General features: G+C 47.1%; 1 protein-coding gene across 4 annotated transcripts in view; it reads right to left on the bottom strand.

Moving 5' to 3' along the window:
* The window catches only part of LOC119961865 (dual 3',5'-cyclic-AMP and -GMP phosphodiesterase 11A-like), a 536,876-nt gene that overhangs the window by 414,044 nt on the left and 100,474 nt on the right, over positions 1-22,358 (bottom strand). For 2 of the 4 annotated variants that reach the window (XM_038789314.1, XM_038789316.1), the window contains one exon: positions 6,145-6,303. The exons of 1 other annotated variant lie outside the window; for it this stretch is intronic. In XM_038789314.1, the coding sequence (XP_038645242.1) occupies positions 6,145-6,303 (159 nt within the window). Of the gene's footprint in view, positions 1-6,144; positions 6,304-21,932; positions 21,978-22,358 lie in introns of those variants that run through there. One more of the 4 variants, XM_038789317.1, reaches the window with a different exon arrangement.

The following is a 22,358-nucleotide window of genomic DNA, read 5'->3' as shown; positions in this document are numbered from 1 at the left end:
TGCCAATTCCTAGATCGTGTGTACCCTTTCCAGGGACAATCCTTGTCCCTGCCCGTCTGCCCCTGGACCACGCATAATCCCCACCAGCTGCCAAGGCCTCTGGCCGTGCAGCTGAAGGCTATTGCCAATAGGGAATTGGCAATCGTGGTTAACTGAGCACTTCACACAACCCGAGTGGGTTCCTGTGGGTGGGTGGGTTATGCAGCATGCGGGAGTCATTGTCTGGCATCCCAAACAGACTGTGATGCCTGGACACTGTGCCTGTACACTGCGGGCGGCAACACCACATGTGCAGCAGCCAACATCCGAACACCCAGGGGATGGGGCACAGCTCCAGGGACATGTCCACGTCCGGAGAGTGGGTGAGTGCCAAGAGGAGGGGGCCAGCACCCGGTCCAGGTGATGCTGTGAGCGGGTGTCCAGGGTACAGGGTCCGGGGCCTGGTGAGGGCGGCCGTCTTTGGCCTGGGATACGAAGGGAAGGCGTTCCAAGTAAGGTGGTAGGGTGGGGGGGGGGGGGGGGGGGGGGGGCAATGGGGGAATGGAGGGTCCCAAGGTGGAAGTCACAGCTGTTTGCCAGTCCAACACCCTCTCCCAATGCCTCACAGATATTGAACACTACGGCAAGGATGTTGGATGCAGAAGTTGCCCTAGTGATGGTGGTGCTACGCGATGCGGTAAGAGGCCGGAGAAGGGGACAGAAGCAGCAGCGTCTGCAGATGCTCGAGGCAGCAGCCCATGTGACAGACCCCGCCCCACACCCTAATGACTGGGCCACCATCAGGCCAGGGAGGGACCCTATGGGGAAGTCCCGCAACGGCCCAGGGTGTACAGGCATCACTGGTCATTCGATCAAATGAAGGACAGCACGGGCTGAAGAGGCTCAGAAAGGAGATGATGTGACACCAATGCCATATCCTTGAGGACTTGGCACCACATGTAGGAGGAGGACAGCCGCCCCCAGTGGCCGCCAAGACCTCAGACCTCAGGACAACAAGACATCCCTCATGGCCTCCACCGCGTCCTGGAGTCTCCCCAGGTCAGCATCCCCGAATCTTGGGGCTGATTTCTCCTCGGCGCCATTGTTGCAAACTATCTGGGGTTGGCTGAGCAAATGCAGCCTAAGCGCTGCTCGATGTTGTTAGGGGTGGTTGGCGAGTGTGGTCCTGGCGAATCAGCTGGCGAGCTGGCATTTGGGGTGAGAAGCAGTGAGGCTTGTTAAGCAGACCACTTAACGTTGAATAATGTTCCCGGCCTCGCTGGGCCGAGCACTGGGGAACTCACGGCAAATCCCACTGAGTACAGCACTTGGAAATCTTTCCGGAGAATCGCGGCCAATATGTCCATCATAGAGTAGTGTTTCTGGATCTTCCTTCATAGCAGTTTTTACACCAGTAATAACGTAAGGCTAATACACCAGAAGCTACTTTTGAACAGAAAAACTGGACGATTCTGTTTCCATCCTTTGCCCAGAGGAAGAAAACCTTAGTGTCCCAAACATTGCCTTGACTCAGGATAGACTGGGCAAGTGAATGGAGCGTGGGTCTCAAAAGTCGGCCAGTTGGGTCCCAGGAAAAAGAATGAAAAGCACTGACCTACCCACTGACTAGTGAGCAAGGAATAGAGGAACATATTTGCAGAGAGATGTAAAAAACTATCGGGTCGCAATAAAGGAGGACTTTAATTATCTTAATATAACTGGGACAATAATAGTTTAAAGGGTAGAGAGGTAAGAGTTTCTGAAGTGTATTCAGTATGTTTCCATCCCAACACGGAAGGAGGTGGATACGATCTTGAGCCCGCAATCGCCTTCTGCAGGGTCAGCGGTGTGGGAGGAAAATCCTGCGAGGATCAGGAAACACAATACTCACCAGATAGATTGTGTTCCCCAATTTACTCCGCCCCTCGCTGGCAACGTCGCAAGATTCATGCCATAAAATAAGTGATCCCTATTTTAATACTTTTGCATTCATTTAAATATTGTGAGTGCCCCCTGTGGCATCACGTTGGTGAGGTTTACAAGACCTTTGGCCAGACATGAGGCAGTCGAGGGGAATCCCCCCAGGGACGCAGAGGTAAGTATAGCCTCCAGGAGGGGTAGAGGGACATGCCCAGTCAGCGCCATGGCACAGCCCCCGGCACAGGTTGGCATTGCCAGGTTGGCACTGCTGTGTTGGGAGGCTGGGGGCTGTTAGGCTGCAATATTGATCGGGGCGCTATTTAAAAGTGGTTTTCCGATCTCTTTGGAGTCTGTGCCAACCCTATGAGGCCCCACCCTGTCTGAGTGATGGCGTGTAACTTGTCCACTCATTTTATTTGGTCTAAGAGGCCCATGATTTGGAGAGATAGCTGGTCTGTGCAACTGGAGAGTTATACGTAAGTTTTCTATCTGAGCGTGATACTTGGTCCGGTATTGCTGGACCTGATTCAAGCGGATCAAGTGGGACAAGAGTCAGTAGAGGAACAGTAGAGGAACGTTTGAGGGACAATGATGATAGCCTCAAAAGGTTCAGGTTAACTACGGAAGGAGCAATCCAGAGCAAAAATAATTAATTGCAGAGGGCCAGTTTGATTGGAGTGAGGACGGTTCTGCTCCATCTTTAAAATGGAGATGGTTCATGATGAAACATTGACAGCTGCTTTTAAGATAAATCACTCCCTACATGTGGGTATCCTATAGCTTTGTAAAGTCAGATAAAGACATTTGAATCCTTTGGAATAACAGAAAACTCTACATTTTCAACCTTGTATGAAAACATCTTTCCCCCTCCCACGCCACTCACAGAAAACAGGGATACTGACTCAGTTAGATGGGACAGCTTGCCCATAAAAACCTAAGCAAGAATAAAGATGAATGCACCAACCCCACCACCCCGACTTCTTTGTCTGTTTATGGCTCAACTGTTGTGTGATTCTGATAGGTTCCTGGCCAAATCCTTTTGGAAAGGCAAATGGTGAAAAATTCATTTCAAGTTTCTGCATTTCCCTAAGCTCAAGTATTTTTGAACCCCATTCTGACTAATCTTAGATATTAGCACAGTGTAGTACTAGCCAAGTGTAATAATACTCTGGGTCAGAACCCACGATGGTTACTATTATAAACTGCGCAAATCCTATTGGCTGGGGACAATTAGAACAATACAAGACAGGAACAGGTCCTTCGGCCCTCCAAGCAATTGGTTATTCCAAATCTTGGGCGGTATGAGCCCCCCCCCCCCCAATAAGGGGGGGGGGGGTGTGCAATCACTAGTAGTTGCAGCTGTATAAATAGAGCTGGCCTGTGTGTTACTGGCTTGAGAAGGAAGCAGTGGTGAACTATATTGTTGTCAATAAAGTTACTTTCTATTTGACTCTACAAACTCGTGCTGGATTCTTCGTGGCCCTCAAGAAGTTAGTAGGCCTGAAGCCACCAAATCCATTCCAAATGAGTTGATTTCAACCTAAAAGAAAAGTGCATTATCAGTTCCCCGCCACAAGGAGGCGGCAACTAATGGATGGATGTCAATTCATTCAACAGAGTCCATTCAAGTTCTTCCATGTACACTCTTGACGATCTCCTAGCACCCCACAAACTCCAGCAGACAGTAACCTTGAAAGTAGTTGCAGTGCTCTCAGAAACACACGGCAATATCAACATGAGTCAAGAACTCCACATTCCAATCACCATTCCACTGCACGTGCCCTTCCACCTCACCCATCAACCACACTGATTTAAAAGAAAACCATTGTATCAATGCGCACAAATATGTTAACATTATATTAAATATTCCCTGCAATAAATCATTTTTTTTAAGTACAACCACAACAATATAAGGTTTTAAGCACATTGAGCCGTTGACCCTCAGACTTGCCCTTAAATGGCAATAAGACTCATTCTTCCTGTGCCAGTAGAAAATGAAAATATAAGTATTTGATGCATTATTTATCAGCATTATAACTCATCCACACACGCAAAAACAATCACCATTAATGAAATTGCAAATTGAAAAGGTCCTGATTACGACTATTATCAGCATATCATGATATGTTCCTTAATTATTTTATTCAAGTTCATAAATTTCAAATATATCTATGAAACCGTTGTTCTCTTGTATGAGTTCATAAAGTACATAACTTTGAAGGAAATCATGAAGAAATCTTTTGACACAAGTAATGTTTTAAAGAAAACAGAATTGTAGTTGTTAAAAAATTATTCATATATTAATGAGGTATATAACATATTGCATTTAATAGTTTAACAACACAATGAAATGAGTCTCAAATTTGCTAGGAGCCAATCGAAAATATCCTTCTCCCTACTGGGGAACCTTTTCCTCCCATTTGTGTTCCTGGGTAAAACAGCGATATTTATCGACACACCTTCAGCAACTGTGATTAGAGGGCAATTTGGCTAAACATTCGAAAATGCACCTTCTATTACAAATACGAAATTTGTAAGATTGGAGGGCGGGATTCTCTCAGCCCGGGGTTGGGCCGGAGAATCGCCACGACCAGTGCGAACCGCAGAGCGGTGAATCGGCGCCATTGGCACCAGCGTAGTCAGCGCGGCACCGGTCAAGGGCCGCTCTATGGCCCCCCCCCCCCCACCCCGCCCCAAGCAATTCTCATCCCGGGAAGGGTCGTCGGCCATAACAAAAAAACCAAGTCCCACCGGCGCCATTCTAACCTGGTCTTACCCGGCGGGACCTCGGCGTGGAAGGGTACGGGGGCAGCCTGTCGGGGGGGAGGGGGGGGTCTGACCCTGGGAGGGGCCTCCGCTGTCGCCTGGCCCGTGAACGGAGCCCACCAATCGGCTGGCCAGGGGGCCTCCTTTTCTCCGCGCCAGCCCCTGTAGCCCTACGCCATGTTGCGTCGGGGCCGCCGTGGAGAAACGAGCCACTGTGCATGCGCGCGTTGGCGCCGGTGTACTTCAGAATTATCCCTCATGTCCTGGTTAGCCTTTATCCCCCAATCAACAACAATGAAACACATCATCTGATCATTACCACATTGCTGTTTGTGGGAAAATACTGGGCTCAAATTGGCTAGATTACAGTAGTGACTACACTTCAAAAGTACTTATTGGCTATAAAATGCTGTAGAAAGTCCCAGGGCTTTGAAAAAAACTATACAGTTGCAAGTCTGTCTTTCTTTTCCTCCATTTTATAAGGGTTATTTATTTTGAATCCCTCTGAGATGTGATAAAAACGAGTTATTGCTCATTTGCTTTCCATAGACTGCCTTGCATGCAAAACATTACTTCAAAGATATTATTCATATCAAGCACATTTTGATTGTATAGCAACCAAATGTGAAAAATTATGTGTAAAATGGATTGGGACGCAAGACAATTTTCCCACCCAATGTTTTTTTACTGTTCGCCTCAGTTGACATACAATTGCTCTTTTGTGTGTATTTTTTGACAATAACAAAAATTTTACAGAAACAACTGCCCCCTGAATGATAGATTGAACAAGCATTGGGTAAATTTCTACATATCATTACAGTGCTGAAATTTAGTTTTAATGAGTATGGTACAGTCACAATGTCCTGCTAATTTAAATAATGATACAAATCAGAAATCATTCTATTCAAATAAATTCACAATTTCATAAACCCAACAAATCAAGTGATGCTTATAATAGCGGTTTTAAAATGGATACATTATTTTACAATTCTTAAATTGCTGACACAACCCTGTAAAATTGACCTTCGGCTTTTCCATTAAGTCTTGGAAGAAGGAATCAATGTATTTTGTGTAAACCACATAATATTGCTGTAATATTCATCATAATAAAAATAAAATAGCATACTCATTCACTTTTCTATTCTGCATGTCAGTTTTTAAAATCACTAGTATCTAAAGAAAATACAAAGGTCACAGTTAATTTAACTTTGATCAAAGTATCAAAATGTACATTGTAATAACACATTGTTTGTTGCAGGCAACCTTAAAGATTTTATCATTTTCAAATTATTTTAGTAGCATTAGAATCCCTTTTATGCAATGACTTTCTCCTAACCACGCTGGATTTGGAATAGTCGAAGTGCATTATCAAAATCGTCAAAAATATTCAGGATAACTACTGTGCTTTGTGCTGTTTTATTTTATTATAAATATAACCATCAAAAGATAATCATTGATGAACAAGAAATAAAATCCAACCTTTTCATCATCCTCAGTGAAGGGAGCTCCTCCTGTATTTTTGTTTATAGCTTGGGCTACTCCAATAATCTCACCATCACTGTTTCGAATTGGCATGCACAACAGCGATTTTGTCTTGTATCCTGTCAATTTATCAATTTCATCTCTGAAGCGACGGTCCTATGCAAGAAAATGCAAAACATAGGTTACCCAGTTCCTGTTTTAGTGGTGTACAGCATAAGGACAAACAATACTGGATAAGTGCTGCATGACTGATTTCACAACACTCCATTTGCACAGTAGGGTATTTTTCAGTTCACAGTTAGATTGATGGCTCCAAGTGGTTGATAGACCCCTTAAAATGGAACTATGAATCCCAGTATTTGTTATATGAGGGATTAAACACTTATCATAGAATCACAAAATTTACAGTGCAGGAGGAGGCCATTTTATCAAAACAAAGTTTATTATAAGAATGTAGTCAACATATATAAAACAAGAATTTGGTATCAATTACAAACATGAAGAAAACACAACAGCTATTGTAATCTATGTATATAACTCTTAATGAATCCCTCTTAGTAGCTGTTACAATTCAATACACAATCCAATAAAACAAAACCCCTTTCAAGGGCATGGCTCAGCACACTGTAATCTCACTTGAATGGGTTCAGTTCCAACCAGCAGATTCAAAACTCGTTCTGGAAAGCGACTCTATCTTTGAAGTTACAAAGACAATTTGCCACACCCAATGTACTTTTACTTCCCTGGAACAGTTTCAAAATGCAAAGAGGGAAACACTGCTTCTCTTCTGCAGTCCAAAGCAACAAACCAAAACTGAAATCTAACCCAGTAACCCCACCTAACCTTTTTGGACACTAAGGGAAATTTAGAATGGCCAATGTGCAGCTAACCTGCACATCTTTGGACTGTGGGAGGAAACCGGAGCACCCAGAGGAAACCCACACACACAAGGGGAGAAAATGCAGACTCCGCACGGACATTGACCCAAGCCGGGAATTGAACCTGGGATCCTGGAGCTATGAAGCAACTGTGCTAATCACTGTGTTACCGTGCTGCCCACGCAAATGAAATGTCTGTTTTTATAAGGATGCAGTTGAAGGAACGCAAACACAGTAAATGGGTTTTTATGAAAGTGACCGTTTCTATTAAATAATGAATTCAAAAATAGGCAATTAGAAATTTATTATATTTAATTTTAGCCTGGCTCCTGAGGTCTACCCATGGTGGATTCTGGATGAGTTGACATGGTAGGTGTAAAGGCAAATGGTAATGAGAGTTGGCATGGGTTGGTACTAAGTTGGCACAGACATTTAATCTCAAATATTGCAAATAAATTATTTAAGTTCATGTACATTCTGTGGACGGGGAGAGTACTCCTGATGAACCAGTCGGGAAATGCATTGTGACAAGGTACACTGAACCAGACACACTGGGAAAGTGTTAACCACAGGTCTGTGTTGAGGTGGCTAAATTGGCTGGGTTACAGTAGAGACAACACAAACGTACCAATCAATGGCATTTAAATTTTTTTTTACCCAGGATCAGGTTTTCTGTGCCATTCAGTGGACTCACAGTGGTTCTCACTAGACCTGAGAGGTACAGGCCCTAATCTTTCTGACAGGTTCAGGCCCTAATCTCTCTGATAGATTCTGCATCTCAGAGATCGGGTGCCCTTTTTAAAGGGCCCTGGTCCCAGAATGCTGCTGCAGCCCCCCCCCCCCATCCTATTTGCTGGCAAAGGCCCCCCTCAGTTCCCCCACCCGTAAGCCATCCTGCAGTCTGCCCCAGTCCTCTCTTCAGTGACTCCCCGCAGTTCCCCCACACACAAAGAGCTTTCAGGTGCTGAGAACAAAGGGACAGCTTCTTTTTTTAAAAACTGCGGTTAGAAAACTAGCTGCTCCTCTGAGTTAATGGGCCCCTGCAGTGCTATACAAATAATCGAGTAATCCTCCCTTTGAATCTGCCTGGACCTGGGGACTTCTGGTGGCATAATGGCGGGGGAAGATGCGCATGAGCTGGGTCTCGCTGGAGTAGTGTGCGTTTTGAGATTTTCTTAGTCCCACAGATTGTGTACTCTCATAATCCCACATATTTATTGTAATAAAGGTCTTGAATGACTGAAAAGCCCAAAATATTCAGGGAAAAGATGGCTGGGAGCAGAAACTCGTCAACAGAGTCTGAGGCCTCTCAGATCTCATCGATAAAAAAAATGGTGGAGTCAGTTTCTGGTGCTCCGTCCGCTCCACCAACAGCTGAGGTGCTTTCTAGTACCTTGGCAAAGGAATTCGAAAAGCACCAACGAATTGTGTCAGAATACAGCAAGAAATCAATTGAAAAGGCCTTGGCCCTATTTGAGTGGCTCCAGGGTAAACTAATCAGACTGTTGAAGCCCAGGGAGCCACAATCAAAGATGTGAAGGCTGCCTTGTCTGGCCACATCGATTGGATTACCTCACTGGAATCGTAATTGAATCGTGATCAAAATTAATACATTGTTGAGAGCCAAAATGAATGGCCTAGAAAATAGGTCCAGGAGGCAAAATATACAGATTGTGAGATACCCAGAGGTGTGGAGGGGCCAACACCCACAGAGTACTTCCTGGGCATGTTTGGCAAGATGGCGGGTAAAGGTGGATTCACATCCCCTCTTGAATTGAACCGAGCCCATCACACACTTCAGCTGAGGCCTCCTCCTGAAGATCCACCACATGCAGTGATAGTGACGTTCCATAGCTTCAAGGGAAAAGAGAGTATTTTGCGATGGGAAAAGGAGCACCACGACTTAAAGTGGGAAGGCCACTGCATTAGGTTCTATCAGGCCATGGGTGCGGAACAAGTATAATCTATTAGAGCGGAGTCCGTTTTGGTTTTGTAGCCATCTAAGATGGACACTGGGCTACAAAATGGAGAACTGCTAAGACTGCAGGGAAAAACAGTCATAGTGAGGACACACAGCTTGCAAAAGACTGTTTTGCATTTGGCACGTACAAAAACCAGTTTCCAAAGAGTTGCAGAGTTTCAGCCAAAGGTGCAAATGGGAAACAGATCTGCATATTAATGAGGTGATCCCGGCCCAGGCCCAGGGACAATAGAAACATTTAAGTATCGATGGATACTTTTCCATAGACGCCCAGACAGAATGGCGCCAAAGCAACCAAAACAAAGAGCCGTAGGGACCGCCCCAAACATCGAGAAACGACCCTAGGATTGGGGAGTTTGAAAGATATCGATTGGGAAAGACCCAATCGATACCTAGCAGGTGAAAGAGCCCGCCCCAAGGGGCACGGACTTCTAGGACCTATAAAGAGAAGGTCAAGCACATTACTCGGTCTGTTGCTCCCAGATCTGTTGCTCCCAGATCTGTTGCTTCCAGACTCCGGCCCAGACCTGTTACATCGCATCCTGACTCCAGTTTCATCACCGGCCGTTGAGCATCAGCCATCGAACTGTAAGTGCCAACACAACGATCGCTACGTGATCCAGACCTTGCTAGCCCTTGACAACTTTGCCAATCAGAAAGTTACAGACCAAGAACGGGATGAAGGCCTTGCTCCCTGACCTTGCCTGTTCCTGCCTAGATAAGTATTTAGCTGTTTAGTATTAGAAGTAAGTTAGTCTCTTTAGCGTATGCATGAGTATTTATTATATTTTGTTATAATAAACACCAATCGTTTGGACTTACTAATCGGTGTATGGATTTATTACTTTGAACCTGACCTTGATATACTTGTGACGGTGTCTCAATACGACAGCTGGCGACTCCGAGCATAATTACACATACAGAGTCATAGTAGTGTTAAGCACACGGCCTTTAAACGGAGGCGTGTTAATCACACTCCAGTAAAACGAGCAACATTTAGTGGCGACATCCTGATGGGACGCGGTTACAAGTGGCACCCCCACTCCGTCGAGGACCCAGAAATTTGATTTAGAAATCCAATTGAGAAAAAGGAAAAATCACAAGTAATCAAGGTGTTCAAACCAATAAAGATAATTCGGAAGTGTGTTTTGTGCATGCGTACTAACAGGGTTGTAAGGTTAACCTGAGAGCTTTTCGTTGCGACGAACTGTCGGGAGTTTTGTAAACGGAACATAGCGAAAGCCTTACCCGTCTTTTAAAACATTACCTCAACACCCCCTGTTCCAAATTTAAGTAAGAAAGAGAAAATGGCCATGCAGGCAATGGAACGCCTCATGAACCCAGAGCAGTTCTTGGTCGCAGCGACCAGCAGTAGCAGAGTAGGTCAGTGTCCCGTGTGGGAGCTGGAACTCCGCAAATACCTGAAAGGAAAGGGATGGCCCCTTTGGAACGAGTTTAGTATGAATGAGGAGACAGGTCCCGGGAGTATAGGACATACTTGGTGGGAAAACCGCTCTCAAATTCATAAGAAAAATCTTAGTAAATCACGCAAGCCGATGGCAATCGTGTCCTGTTTGGCACAGTTGCGAGGCACTGAGGAGGTCGTTCAGACGCTCCGAGCAGAGTTAGAAGAGAGAAATAGGATGAGCAAAGTTGATGTCAGGGACATAGAAAAGGAAAACATGGAACTAAGAGGGAAGCTAGCAGAGAAGGGTAGAGAGGTGGATGATGCCAAGAGGGCACATCAGTCATGCCTAGCCCATCTGAGCAGTTCCCAGACCCAGTATGAAAAAGCCTATCAAGACGTGCAACGTGCCGTCCTGATAAGAGAGGAATCGGAAAAGCAGGTAGAGACATTGCAGAGGCAATGCTCTGACCTTAAGGCAGCATTAAGAGCACTCCATGCTGCCACTACTGAGCAAAGACAAAGTACAGTGGATCATGCCAAGTGTAGGAAGCAGATTGCGGAGCTGCAATCTCGGCTTTCCGTACAGAATGGGTTCCAAAGTACTTTTGGAACACAGCTAGATGAGGAGAATGCCCCAGACTGGCAGGAACTGAGTGAGACAGCGCAGCGCTATGTTCAAGGAACATGTGCGCCAGCAGCGCAGCAGAAAAGGAAAGCACCCCAACCCCCCACAGATCAAATAGCTACCGCACCTATGAATCCAGTCACCACCCAAAGGAAAGCGACCACAGAAGGCGCACCCGATATCACCTACACCACCCCCTTAACTGTAACACAACTCAGGGACGCGTGTGAGAAAATCACTCTGTTTCTCCCCACCGCAGACCCCCACCAATGTTTCGCGAAAGTGAAACAACAGGCGACCATGTACGGCCTGGACGAGAGAGAGCAGGTTAAGCTCACGGTTCTGAGCTTAGACCCGTCTGTAGTAGCAGCCCTCCCCGACCCGCAGAACGTTGGCGGAGGCACCCTAGAAGAAATGAACACCGCCATTTTAGATGCAATAGGATACAATAGAGGAGACCCAGTCGAAGGACTAAATAAGTGCCGACAAAAGAGGACAGAGCATCCCACAGCATTTGCAGGAAGGCTGTGGATCCATTTCACCGCAGTTTTCGGCGAGTTAGATAGAGCGCATTTGAACCGTGACAATATGGTCAAATGGACGCGCACCATAATCTCCCATGCCACAGATGCAGGACAGAGTGCTTGCAATAGCTATGACCCCTCAGAAGAGGCCCATAACGAGTAATGGGTTCTGAAAAGATTGTCCCGCGCTTGGGAACAATCGGTTCAGGGCAAAAGTAAAATAAAAACCCCAGAGAAAGCTCAGGCTGCAGCGGACACTCAAGCAGTAAAAGCGCACCAAAGCCCCGCATGGGTAAATGAAGGGAAGAACAGCCCTCCACAGAAGTCGCTCGAATGCTACAACTGTGGCCATTTAGGACATTTTGCTAAGAAATGCAATGCACCCCAAATATCACAGAGAGGCCAGCAGACAGGCACTCTGAACAGAAATAGAGCAAAGCCGATCCATAGTATAGGAATACAGTCAGGACAGACCAATGTGGACGGAATGGACTGACGGTGTTCGGGCTCCCCCACTTGGGTCTGTGACACTCTTTGGGATCAATCCGGAAGACCGGTAGTCACAGCAAAGGTTAGAGGGAAGCCCATAGAGTTACTTTGGGACACAGGAGGGTCCCGCACCACAATTAATTCCACCACCACGGCACAGGCAGACACGTGGCCGACCACCTCCACCATCACACTTAGCGGTTTTACAGGACACTCACAGCAGGGACACATTACAGCCCCCGTAGCAATCCAGCTAGGGAACATCTCTACCAAACACCCCGTCGTTTTAGTAAATCTTCCCCGTACAGCAGAACACATACTGGGAATAGACTTTATGAATGCCCATAGCCTGTCGTTCGACCCAGTAAACCAGTGTGTCTGGCGAATGGCAAGGTCAGACAGAGCACCCGCTACTCTCACAGTAGGAGAGTATGCTAATCGGATTAGCGCAGTAGGCGACTATTCTTTCGACCTGACTACACTAAGCACGGACAAACAAGTGAGAGCAGTTTTAAATAAACACAGGACAGCATTTGCCAGTCACCGGCACGACTGCGGCAGAAGGTTTGGTCTGCCCAGCTCAGCTCAGAGTTACTTTCGAGGGGCAAAATTATTTATTCGACGCAACAGGAGAGGCGGACTCTTTTGTTAAAAGACACAGACTGGGAGCGGTGTAATGGGGTCTTTAGTTCTGTTGACAGGCGTGGTGGATTGTTGCACCATGGGGGTTTCATTTTTTTTTAATTTAGAGTACCCAATTCATATTTTCCAATTAAGGGGCAATTTAGTGTGGCCAATCCACCTACCCTGCACATCTTTGGGTCATGGGGATGAAACCCACGCAAACACGGGGAGAATGTGCAAACTCCACAAGGACAGTGACCCAGAGCTGGGATCGAACCTGGGACCTCGGCGCCGTGAGGTAGCAAAGCTAACCACTGTGCCACCATGCTGCTCCTAGGGGGTTTCATGTTTGTTACTGTTTTTTTCTTGTTCTTGTTTGGGTTATGTTCATATACTTCTTGTTTAGATTTGGGGTTTTACACTATGTAACATTTTGTTTGTTATAATAATATATAGCTTCATTTCAGTCCGCAAGATATTGGAGGTTTTGGTATTTTGTTGTTTCCATCTATTTAATGTTTTCTCAAGTCGGGAGTCTCCCTGCCAACTAAAGTGTTAAACGGGAGCAGTGTTGAAGGGTTCGCTGTGGCTCATTGTAGTAGTTTTTTTTAGATAATGAGCTTAGAGCTTTTGGTTTGTTTGAGTTTGTTAGATGTGGGCTTTAGTAGTTTTTGTTTGCCTCACTTCTATTTGTATTTGTACTTGGGTGTTGTTGTATTCAAAGGTAATGGCATTGGAGGGGATGGAGGTACTTTGCTGATGGTGTCTGTAGATTTTCCTTTGTCCAGTCTTATGACTTGGTTTGGTGGCCATCTTGGGTGGATTTGCTTGCTTCACCTTTTAAGTATTGTTACGACACCCTGGGTGAGTGTGCAGTCTGTTCCAGCCCCACAGACCACGGAGTCCCAGCATAAGTAAATTAATCAATAATTTGTGTATTTTCCTGAGAAAATTAGTTACAGGCACCAACTTTATAAGAAAAACATTAACAAACAGTTTATATAGAACAAGAGTAAAAGATGAACATATAATGGAAAGAATGGAACAATGGTCTAAAACTCTAACTATTCCCACACCCCATCCCACCCTCCACCCAGAAACATACAAGACAAACATATAGTCGGGAATAGGGAAGGGATGAAAAATAACAGGGATTAAAAGGGTATGAGAGATTTGAGGATCTTCGCTGTTGACATTGAGATCCTTGTCGGCGGTGATCACTTCATAATGTGAGGTATTGCAAACCATCAGTGAGTTTGGATCTTTGAAGGACTACCATCCATTAGAATTCCCAGACTGTAGGTTTTCCTCTGGGGAATCAATGGTCTTCACACAGGACATTCAGGTCTGTGCAATCCTATCATGCGACCGCCAGATGGACTCTCAGTCTCCTGAGAGTTTTCGGCAGATTTGACACACTCTGCTGTTCAACTCCTAGCCTAGTCTCTGTGCGGAGAGTTCTCAGACTAGGCTTTGCCCATCCATTCAGACAGAGGATTAAACTGTTACAGACCTGGTGGGGGTACCTGTTCATAGCCTTTCAAACCAGTAGTTTCCTTCACAGGTTTGCTATTGCCTGCAGATTTTAAATAGGAGTAACTTCCACAGGTTTGGGTTGGGAGCCTCTTAAATCACCTGGCAGAGAGAACGGTGAGAGAGAGAATGCCTTAAAGCTACTTCCTCCTGAATCTTTCATAGAACTGACAAAATGCCCTTGTTTCTCCTGCAGCAGAAGTTTCTGAAAAGCTCCACAAATCCCAAATGGGAATCAGTTCAAGGCCAAGATTCCAAATGTGTTGAATGGCTTTTTGCCAAGTCCATCAACATGACATCACAGGCTGTGCCACAGAGCATATTGAATCAGATGGGGTCTACCAGATCAGTCCACCTAGCAGCATGCACCGGATTAAACGAGAAACACGAAACAGACCAGGATTTAACCTTTCCTTACAATATCCCTTTGGTAAACACAAGGGCCAGGATTCCCCAAAATCCCAGCCAAGTGTTGACGCCGGCATCAAAACCGGCGCGAGTGACGCCGGCATCAACGGGCCTCTAGGCCCAGTCATTCTCCCCTTCCTCGGGGGGGGGGGGGTAGCACGGTGCCGGAGTGCTGTGCGTGCTCTGGCGCCGAAAGCCGCCCCTACATGCCAGCACGGGTCTGCGCCGGCGCGGGTCGACGCGCGACACCCAGGCAACATGCCGGAGCCCGACAGGGGCCCGGGGTGGAGGAACATAGGCCTCCCCGTGGAATGAGCGTGCCCGCCAATCGGTTGCCCCCGATCGCGGCCTGGCTACCGTGGAGGCTCCCCGGAGTTGGCTCCCCCTGCACCCCCCCCCCCCCCCCCCCCGCAACAGGACAGCCCCTGCAGCCAGAACGACGAGGTCCGCCTGTAGGACCACATGTGAAACACGCCGGCGGGACTCTGTGGAACTCGTCGGGCACTCGGCCGGTCGAGTGTGGAGAATCACCGCAGGGGCCGCTTTCAATGGCCCCCGACCGGCGCCGCGGCGACCACGCTGGCGCGATTGGCACTGATTCTCCCGTCTAAGGCCCAGAGAATCCCACCTCAGGTGTCTTTGTACCCTGATGAAATGAAATGAACATCGCTTTTTGTCAAATGAAGTTACTGTGAAAAGCCCCCAGTCGCCACATTCCGGCACCTGTCCGGGGAGGCAGATACGGGAATTGAACCCGCGCTGCTGACCTGCCTTGGTCTGCTTTAAAAGCCAGCTATTTAGCCCTGTGCTAAACCAGCCCCTCGATCTTCTATTGTATGTGATGGACCCGATCACCACAATGGGTGGTATCCTGGCACTGTTGAAGCCTTCTGGGACTTTTTGTGGGTACAACTTGAATTGGGAGAAAGGTGAACATTTTCGGCCACTCTGCTGGGGAGGGGAGCCAATCGGGGGGGGGTTGCCGTTCCGTTTTACGGATTCTCATTTTAGGTATCTGGGGGTGCAGGTCACTCGGGATTAGGCCCAGCTTCATGAATTGAATTTTACGAGCTTGGTGAGTAGGTTCAAGACTTACAGAGGTGGGATATTCTCTCTCTGTCCTTGGTGGGCAGAATTCAGTCAGTGAAGATGAACATGGGTTTAACATGGTTTCTGCTTTTGTTCCACTGTTCGCTGGTTTTTCCGCTGAAATCTTTCCATGGGAGAGTTGAGAGATTGATTTTGTCCTTTATTTGGGAGGATAAAGTAGCTAGGATTTGGAAGATGGTCCTTCAGAGGGACCGGCAGTCAGGGAGCTTGGCATTGCCGAGCTTGATATATTATTACTGAGTGATGAATGCGGAGAAGGTGCTGGGGTGGTGTGGGGATCCTGAAGCTGTATGGGTGAGGATGGAGTCAGGTTCATGCAGCCTAGTGAACTTCAGGATGGATGGGAGGTGGTTGCAAGAGACGTCAGCTCGTCCGACATCTGCCCAAGAAATGCCATCCAGTGCAGGAAGAGGATAAATGATCTCATTTGTTCCACCCGGGTAAGTCAACCTTCAGCTCACTCGATCTCATAATGTCATCGTGCACTCAAATGGTTACACTACTTAAAGATCTTATATAATATTAGCGGGGGACATTACCACAAATTGTCACACGGAGACTTTCCCATCACCAGCATTTGATCTGTCATGTTGCACACACTGCTTTCTCAGCCTGTACTGGGGCAGGTTCAGCACACACAATAGACATGCACCCTTCTGATCCTCTCCTCCGTCTCTTCTCAACTCATTCCATTCATTTCTCTTCACGGAGGCCAAGCTCGTCCACAACTGGAGGGTGACATCCCAGACGGCAGACATGCAGGAGCTGTCTCAATTTGAGGAGGGTTCTGCTGAGCTGCAAAGACAAATACAGTATTGCTCTTGTGGCGAAGGCAAGATTGGCCTCTCCCAGCAAACCTGTACGTGTTAAAATCTGTGTGTACGTGTTAACCTAAGGAGGGGTTAAAGGAGTATTATAATCCAATTTGTCCATGTTTAATAAATAATGTTTCCTTGTTATTAAAATGAATTAACAGTCCTGTGACTCTGCTCCTCCACGTTTTATAAGAAAAATGTTATACAGCCGGATTCTCCATTCCTGAGACTAAGTGTTAACACTGGGACAGGATTGGTGGATTTCTATGACAGCAAAACTGGTGCCTCACCAGGACCAATTCAACGACCGTTAAGGGGCGAGCAGTGTCTTTCAGCAGCTGTTGGTGATGGCGCGGGTATTCTCGTGTCCCCCACCCCCGACCCCAGCCACAACAGAACCCGTGTGTCGACCAGCGACAAAGATGAGACCAACATGGGCGGGAGCCCTCGACCCGCATCCCGAGACACCCCGGAGCCCGAGTCCGGGGAAGATTTCCCATCACAGCTGGTTTAGCACAGGGCTAAATCGCTGGCTTTTAAAGCAGACCAAGGCAATCCAGCAACACGGTTCAATTCCAGTACCAGCCTCCCCGAACAGGCGCCGGAATGTGGCGACTAGGGGTTTTTCACAGTAACTTCATTTGAAGCATACTTGTGACAATAAGCGATTTTCATTCCATTTCATTTCAGCTGTTTCCAACACCCTCCACCATCCCAGAGACACGCAACTCAGCTGGGCGCCTTAGTGAAGAGGCTCCTGGGACACTATCTAGTGCACATCACACACATCCTCTGGCACTGCAGGTGGAGATAAGTACTCCTGAGTGGGCCATAGATGGAGAGATGGAGGGCAGGTCGACCACAGTGACTAACTGCTGTCCAGATGGGTTTTGGGCTTCTGGAACAGACTATTGTGGAGATGCAGTCACAGAGCCAGGGACTACATGAGGGGTTGTCGGAGAGCATCCAGTACCTACAGGTGCAGTTGCCCAACCGCGTGCAGGAGCAGGAGGTGGTGTTGACAATGTGTGCCACCCAGGCCAACACCGCATGGGTGGCGTCCACGGTAGAGGACTTTGGGTAAAGGTTTTGGCCATGGGTCAACATGTCTAAGGCCTGGGGCAATCTGTGCAGGTGGTAACCAAGGCCCAAAACAGGGCTGTCCTATCACAGGCAGCCATGTGCCAGAGGTTCCTGGACATTGCAGTGACGCTCCACAGCATGGCCTAGTCACAGCAGGCCATGGCTGACATCACCGGCGGCATTGCCCGGTCACTGGCTGATATGGCACAGACCCAGAAGGTGGTGGCTCAATCGCAGCGTGATGTGGTGCAGTCCCAGACGGAAATGGTCCACTCCCTGTACTCCATGGCTTCAGACCATGGTCAAGACGAGAATGGGCTTCCAGGACTGGCAGCGCCAGGTGACGGGGAGCCTCAGGAATTAGCTCCACTCCACCTAAGTCCCATGGAGTAGCCCGAGGTCATCAGGTACCCCAAGAGAGGAGGAGGTCATGAGGCACATGCTGGTGACTCCCGCAGGTGCCAGAACACAACAGCGCCTCGGACTCTCCCCCCCCCCCCCCCCCCAGACCCTGGCACATCACATGGGCAGCGGGCAGAACAGAACAGCACTACACCACTTGGGACACCCGAACAGCAGCCCCTGTTCGGCATGCCAGTAGGGACTACAGTGGGCATTGCCCTTGAGTGGGCCATGTGATGTCCTGCCGACGGGTGGCGGCCGGGTTGGGGGGGCTATGACGGAAGGTGGGGTACGAAGGAGGATGGAGGGGGTGGGGGCAGCCATATGGTCAGTGTCACTGTGCAGAACCAGGGGCCAAGGTTGGTGGTCAGTGGGATGTGAAGCAAGATCGCTGCCTTCCAGGTAATGGCGGTCTGTGCCTGGGCACCACCCCAGTCACCTGGCCCCACGGTCCATTCCCCTGTCACCTCCCCTTGCCCCCCCCCCCAGCCCTGGCAGGGACCCCCCCACCCCAGTCAGCCAAGCCAGTGTGTGACCTGGCAGCACACAGTCACGCTTCTCTGTATCCTACCTCCTCTTTCTCCCTCATCAGCCAAAACGCCGGTTTCACGATTTTTAAAAGCAGAAGTGAACCATGCCGTCAGGAAGTCCGCCCATCGGAGGCAGAGAATGGCGGTGGCCCCGGAGGATACCGGGTCAGGCCCGGTAATGATATGCAAATGGTGTTTATTGTACTTGCGTTCTGGAATGCATTGACGCCGCTGTCAAGGTGACGGAGAAATGAGATTTGCCGTCAAATCGGCGCCCGCCGTGAATTCGGCGTTGGAACCGATTCTCCGCCCAATCGCGTTTCCCGATTCCGGCATCAGCTAACGGAGAATCCCGCCCATATGATTCTCAGGATGTTTAACAGTATTTTCTGAGAGATTATTTCCCCTTGTGGAAGAGTCTTGGACCAGAGGGCATAATCTCAGAGTAAGGGATGACCAATTACTAAAGATTAAAGAGAAAGGTCACCACCTCTGACAAGCCTGGGCCCAGGACCCGCCCAAGACAGCCACCAACTCCGACCTCAAGACAGGACACAGAAAAACAGTTTGTCCCAATCAGGAACCTACCCCTCCCCCCATATACATGAAAAAAACTTTCCAGAGACAAGACTCAATCCTCCCACTCCCCACCAAACAAATACACTAAACTCACTGAACTTTGCCCAAGCAGATCCAACAAGCCCCTCCCCCCAGGTCACTCCCGTTCACTAGCTGAGACTTTACAGCAAGCAAAGGTAACCCACTCCCCAGGGTGTACGTTCAAAGAACAAAGAAAAAACAACACTCCCCAACCCATTCCAGCTACAAAAGAGTTACCATAGCCTAACACCCTTACAGTAAGTCTCCCCGGGGGCCATATATTCCCAACTGTTGCCCTATCCGCTAGCCCCCAACAACTGGAGCCCTCTCAATCCCAAATGGACACCAGGTAGAAACTACAAAACATCTCAAACCAACCCCTCCCAACCGTCCCCATTAAAGTTCAAATTGAATTCATTCCATCAAGTCCAAGTCCATGCTCCTTGAAAACTGCCTCCGCTTCCTCCGATATATTGCAAAAGTCACTCTCAGCCTTGCCAGGTATGCCTCTCCAAACCTGAATCCACTACCGAATAGTGCTGAGTTTGCCTTATTAAAAGTCTCTTTTCCAACTTTGGTCCAACATCTTAATATATCCTAATGATGTTTCCTTCCCACCTCGGGTCCCGATTCACTTTGGCCCATTGCGGAACCCACTCCTACTCCTAAAAGTTGTGGAATCCAATAATCACCGCCCGCGGAGGCTCATTCACCCCAAGCTTCTGCCAAAATACTCGGTGGGCCCGATCCAACTCTGGAGGGGACATTCGCCCGACCCCCTCAAAATTTGACAAACAGCTGAGAAGAGTACTCAGTCGGTTCAGGCCCTCCAACCCCTCCGGCAACCCCCTGATTCTGAGGTTCTGTCTCCTCGACCTGTTCTCCAAGTCATCCATCATTGCCCTCAGAGCCTTGTTCAGCTCCTCCAACACTGATGCCACATAAAATAAAGTGAAAACAATATAATGTGAATTATTTACAAATGCAATTTAAATCTGAAAAATACCCTTGCTGCCTTTGTTCTCTCAACAAGTTGTCTGTTAATAATAAGGGAGTTGGACAGAAAAGTTGTGATCTTGATGCAGAGTCTCTCTGTTTGACTAGGAAACTCTTATGCCCCCCCCCCCCCCCCCCGCCCCCGCCATAGCTGGAGAATTGTCAGCTGAAAAACATCCTATGCTCTGGAATTGCATGTCCTTCCCTGTATCCTGCCAGCACTTCAAATTTTAATTGCAATCCCATGGGGAATCAGGAAAAGGCAAGGGAGCAGAAAAGGTGCACACTTCCCGTTTCGCCGTCAGGGCTGGTGCTCCACTGACAGAATTCCACCCATGATTCCATTCTAAATGCTTGCACAGGCAATTTCACTGTTCATTGTTGAAGTGGAGTGGATGAAATTCTGGTTTAAGGATTCAGAATTTGTTCCTCAACCCTGATCAAAATGATCACAAGAAGTGTGTATCCACCAGATTTTTTACAACATCTTGCTAGTTTTGGTTATAACGAAACAGATTTAACACTTTTTTTTTAAAGAGTACCCAATTCACTTTTCCCAATTAAGGGGCAATTTAGCGTGGTCAATTCACCTACCCTGCACATCTTTGGGTTGTGGGAACGAAACCCACGCAAACACGGAGAGAATGTGCAAACTCCACACGGACTGTGACCTGGAGCCAGGATCGAACCTGAGACCTCGACGCCGTGAGGCAGCAGCACTAACCACTGCGCCACCATGCTCCCAACAGGTATTATACTTGACTATAGAATAGATGGCTCATTACATTTTAAAACGTCAGTAGCTCGATAAGTTTGCAGCCATCTGTGCCTGAGAAAAGCTGACTAAATCATACATTAAATTAAATTATAGACAGCATCAATTAAATACTTTTCATCTTCATCCCCCCTGGGAGGAAAGAAGATACAGTTTATTCTGTTTTCAGCTGCTTTGCTTTGGTGGGCAGGTGGGTGCAAGGCAGTTTTAAGAATTCAGAATTCGTTACTCAAGCATATAAATCCTTAACATCACTTAGGATTTCTTGGCTTGTCAACGGGCTTGATTCATGCAGTAACCATGCCTGCTGACCACAAGCTTGTTGAACAAGTTTCTTATTGGTTTCTACTGGGAACTCTGCATTTCATCAGCAGTCAGAATAGAGTTTTCTACTATCTCAACATTGTGTTCGCAAGGATAAAGTCTAACATATATTAAATTTTCATCTGATTTTAGTTTGAATTTTTTAGCTAGGATCATGTATAAAATGTTCAATGTGGTACGTGTTAAAGTAATACAAATGGTATGCAACAAGATAGTCATTCCTTATTACATTCAAACTCAGAGTTAGAAAGAGATGAAAAGCATGCTGTACCCTTATAGAAATTCCAATAGCTGCCTGTTCACGATTACTGATTTTTTCAAAACATAATAGGTAATGATCCATGGTGATCGAAAGCGAGTTATCCCTCAAACACTGTTCAACCCAGAATATTTCTCAACATTGAAGAAGAAAGTAAGCAACAAATTCCAAAATGCATAATCAGCTGAAAAAGCCGGGTTTTCACATTTTTTGGGGAATGTACACACATTTGAGTGGACAGAAAGGAAATTAAGTTCCGTCCTGAATATCGATTCAATTGCTAACTGGTGTCGCACTTGACCAGCTAACGAAGCTTTAAAACACAATTGCAACTGTTGGGCAGAAGAAACCATTTCAGTGGAAGCAACTGGAATTTCCACTAAGGAGGAATTTAATTTAAAGATAATTTGTTGAATACAACCTCTGGAGACTCTCTGGAGACCTTCTTCGAGGTGTTAGCTGAAAGAAACTTAAAAGAAAAGTAGCAATAGTCAATAATTTGAAAAGATTAACAACAGAATGAATCTGCTTATTAAGAAATATATCATAGAGCAGTAGCACACAATGTGGGGTATTGGCAACTTTTTCTAATGAATCTGCCTCCACTCCGTCAGTTTGTGAAAGATAATTTTTAGATAAATTTTGCAAAGACCTGCACGCCTGCTGGAGTGACCAATCGTGCACACAACAGGAGTATGCAAAAATCATGGGGGTGGCTCCTGACTTGTCAAAAGGCATGGAGAAGATCATGTTGGAGGAAACCATAATGGTGTAAGGGTCCGTCCTCTTGATTCCCTTTTGTCCCCTTTCTTTATTTTTGGCATTATCATTTCTGATTCATGGATGC

This window comes from Scyliorhinus canicula, chromosome 2 (genome assembly GCF_902713615.1).
Source record: "Scyliorhinus canicula chromosome 2, sScyCan1.1, whole genome shotgun sequence".
Lineage (NCBI taxonomy): Eukaryota > Metazoa > Chordata > Chondrichthyes > Carcharhiniformes > Scyliorhinidae > Scyliorhinus > Scyliorhinus canicula.
This window is presented reverse-complemented; position numbering and strand designations above follow the sequence as displayed.